The sequence below is a fragment of the Plectropomus leopardus genome, unplaced genomic scaffold (assembly GCF_008729295.1).
Source record: "Plectropomus leopardus isolate mb unplaced genomic scaffold, YSFRI_Pleo_2.0 unplaced_scaffold24149, whole genome shotgun sequence".
NCBI lineage: Eukaryota > Metazoa > Chordata > Actinopteri > Perciformes > Serranidae > Plectropomus > Plectropomus leopardus.
This window is the reverse complement of record NW_024626212.1, coordinates 1-2,753: the sequence shown is the minus strand read 5'-3', so window position 1 is coordinate 2,753 and position 2,753 is coordinate 1. Positions and strand designations below refer to the sequence as shown.

The 2,753-nt window shown below is 47.6% G+C and overlaps 1 protein-coding gene across 1 annotated transcript; it reads left to right on the top strand.

Annotated features, from left to right (window-relative positions):
• Positions 1-165: 165 nt before the first annotated feature.
• LOC121966362 (F-box/LRR-repeat protein 18-like) lies at positions 166-2,745 on the top strand (the record flags this gene model as incomplete). The annotated part of the gene is made up of 4 exons (XM_042516466.1): positions 166-409; positions 625-974; positions 1,656-1,791; positions 1,894-2,745. Coding segments are annotated over 4 exons (1,582 nt in total), but the record flags the coding sequence as incomplete, so codon positions are not given.
• Positions 2,746-2,753: the final 8 nt, after the last annotated feature.

Here is a 2,753-nt window from a genome sequence, read left to right as displayed (position 1 = left end):
TGTGTGTGTTAATACAACCAGACATTAAAAGTAAAACTACCATAGTATGAATGATAAACTGTCATATCACCCAGCCATAATATAGTTTATCAAGATCAAAATACCAAGAAAACATTTGTTGCCTCTTGGTAATTTTTTTTCCAAATGGTGACTGAATGCACGGAGGGATCTGAAGGCACCTAACTGTGACACTGTTTGCTGTCTGTCTCAGGCTGTATTTGACGAGGACACGATGTCTTCTACCTCGGTGGGAATATCAGATTTGTCCGATGAGGTCCTGCTGTGCGTCCTCCGCCATGTTCCGGTGTGTGACCGGTTGCTGAATGTGGCAAACGTCTGCCACAAGTTGCACAGACTGTGCCACGATAAGACCCTGCTCACCAACGTCAGCCTGTCTGAGGAGTATCTGGTAAAGCTGTTGGAGGAAAAAAAAACTGTTTTTGTCATTATTTGACCTGCATGCTTCCAGATTGTTTTAATGAAGATCTTTATCCCAGTTTCTCTTAAGATTCTTAGGTGTGCAGGTGGAACTTTGCATATATTAAAATGATTTCTTTCACAACACAGTGGAATACTTGTTGCGTTTTAACATATGGTAATATTCAATATTTGTGTTTCCTCCAGGCTGACGATCTATATGTTCGGCACATATTGAGGCAGCTAGCTGTTCACGTGCAGTCTCTCAGCCTGAACGGTTGCTACTGGCTGTCTGGAGCTACGATGGAGCTTCTTGCTCGCTGTAAAGGAGTGATGCACCTCGATATCACCGGCTGTCGCATCACCTCTGTGCGTCTGTCCCGCATCCTCTCCTCCCTGTCTCTGCTCAGTTCATTTGCTTTTGATGTGACGCCAGGCTTCGACTCAGCTCATCTCAGTTCAAATGCGGTGGACACGCTGAGCCGCCTGTCAGAGCTCAGACAGACGCTGCTGACACCGAGTTATGGTGTGGTGCCATGCTGTGCTCAACTCCGCAAGTAAGAATCTGACGGATTACCAAGGTTTCACATGAGGCCCGGGTCCAGAATTACTCCCCGTTTGGCACACATTGTACTACATATGAAGTTTTATCCATGTTTCTTTGACTAACTGGATATCAGCAAAAGGTGGTGCTCAAGGGAAAGTCAGGGATTGATCAAGTCAGCAGGATGTATCCTCTGGGGATCACGAATGTCTACAAAACTTTGTGCCAATTCATCTTGTAGATGTCGAAATGTTTCAGAGGATAAATGAAAAGTTTGAACCTGCTGGTGGTTCAAAAGGAACCACATAACATGCTTTTCTCAGCACTGGTGTCTTTATTTATTTTTTCACTATGAGGATGCTTGAAGTAGAAGAGCTGTTCTCCGCGTCATGGTCTATGCAAAATGCAACTGAAATTCACCCAGTAGTCTGGACCAAAGTGGTGAACTGTCTGACATCCCTGAGTCACAAGCATATCCTCAGTAAAACACAAAAGTGCACCTGCTCATACATTATGTCACAGTCAAATCACTATCCTCTCAGTTAGTTATAATACACGGCCTTAAATACTAATTCAGACGTGTCAGTCTGCATTTGCATGTCACTTTAAAGCACATTATTGCTGTCTGAGGACTTAATGTTGCTGTTTTACTGCTACAGTGTTGAATGTATGTGTTTGTGTTTGTGCACTGCAGGCTGATGCTGCAGTTTGATATCTCTGATGTGACCAGAGAGGGCAGAGGTGTCTGCTGTCAGTTAATGATGGGTCAGAGCAGTATGCCGCATTACCAACAGCTGGAGGAGTTCACTGCCAGGCTGGCTCCAGGAGAGGTGAGTTTATTGATAGTGATAAGCTGCACAGTACTACAGTGTATAATTCAGATGGGAACATATTACATACTATCATTAGTGTATCTGTGTTGATGTCTACAGGTGAACCAGACCTCGCTCCTGCTCTATCTGGCAGTATTCAGCATTCATATTCCAAAACATCTCAGAGTTTTTCTCGTGTCGATTCCTGGTCAAACCCCTGCTTACTGGCCTGCTGCTCCCTCACTGGCCCAAAGCTTGGGTCAACGAGGCGACCTGGAGGCCCTGCAGCTCCCTCGGTCCTGGCTTGATTCCTTGTCCCTAAAGCGAGCCCTTCAGGGAAACAGTCCGCAGCACCTGAGCTTTAGCCGGTGCCCGGCGTTGTGGCCGCAGGTGTTCCAGTCGTTGCTGGAGGGAGGAGTCGGAGACAACACACAACTGACCAGTCTGAACCTCAGCGGGATCAACAAGGTCCTTTACTCAGAGTGTCGGAGTGTTGAAGATCAGCTGGATCCGGTGATCATGAGCCAGCTGGCTGTCTGCTGCCCCAAAATTAAACACCTGAACCTGATGCACAGACACTATCACCATGAAAACTCACCTGGGCTAGGTGGAGAAACCCACCTGTGTGCCAGCTTGGCCAAATTTGCACACATTCGCTCTCTCACTCTGCCTGCCTGCTCCTTGTCAGACGGCTTGAGCAGACATGAAGTCTCCACAAACAACACGTCTCCCTCTGCGTTGTTCCTGGGGTTAAAGAAGGCTCCACGGGTCGGACACCAGAATTACAAGCCTGATTCAAATTCTAATGTGTCAGGCGACAGCACCTCAGGGTTCGCTCTGCTCTTAGCTGGCTGCCCTTTTTTAGAGACCTTGGAGATCATTGGTCCAGGTTTTGTGTCGGCACTGCCTCGACTCGAGCCCTGCCCTCGCGCCAGTGTGGAGCCTCGTGGGATGTGTGCGTGGGCACGCGGAGTTGGCGA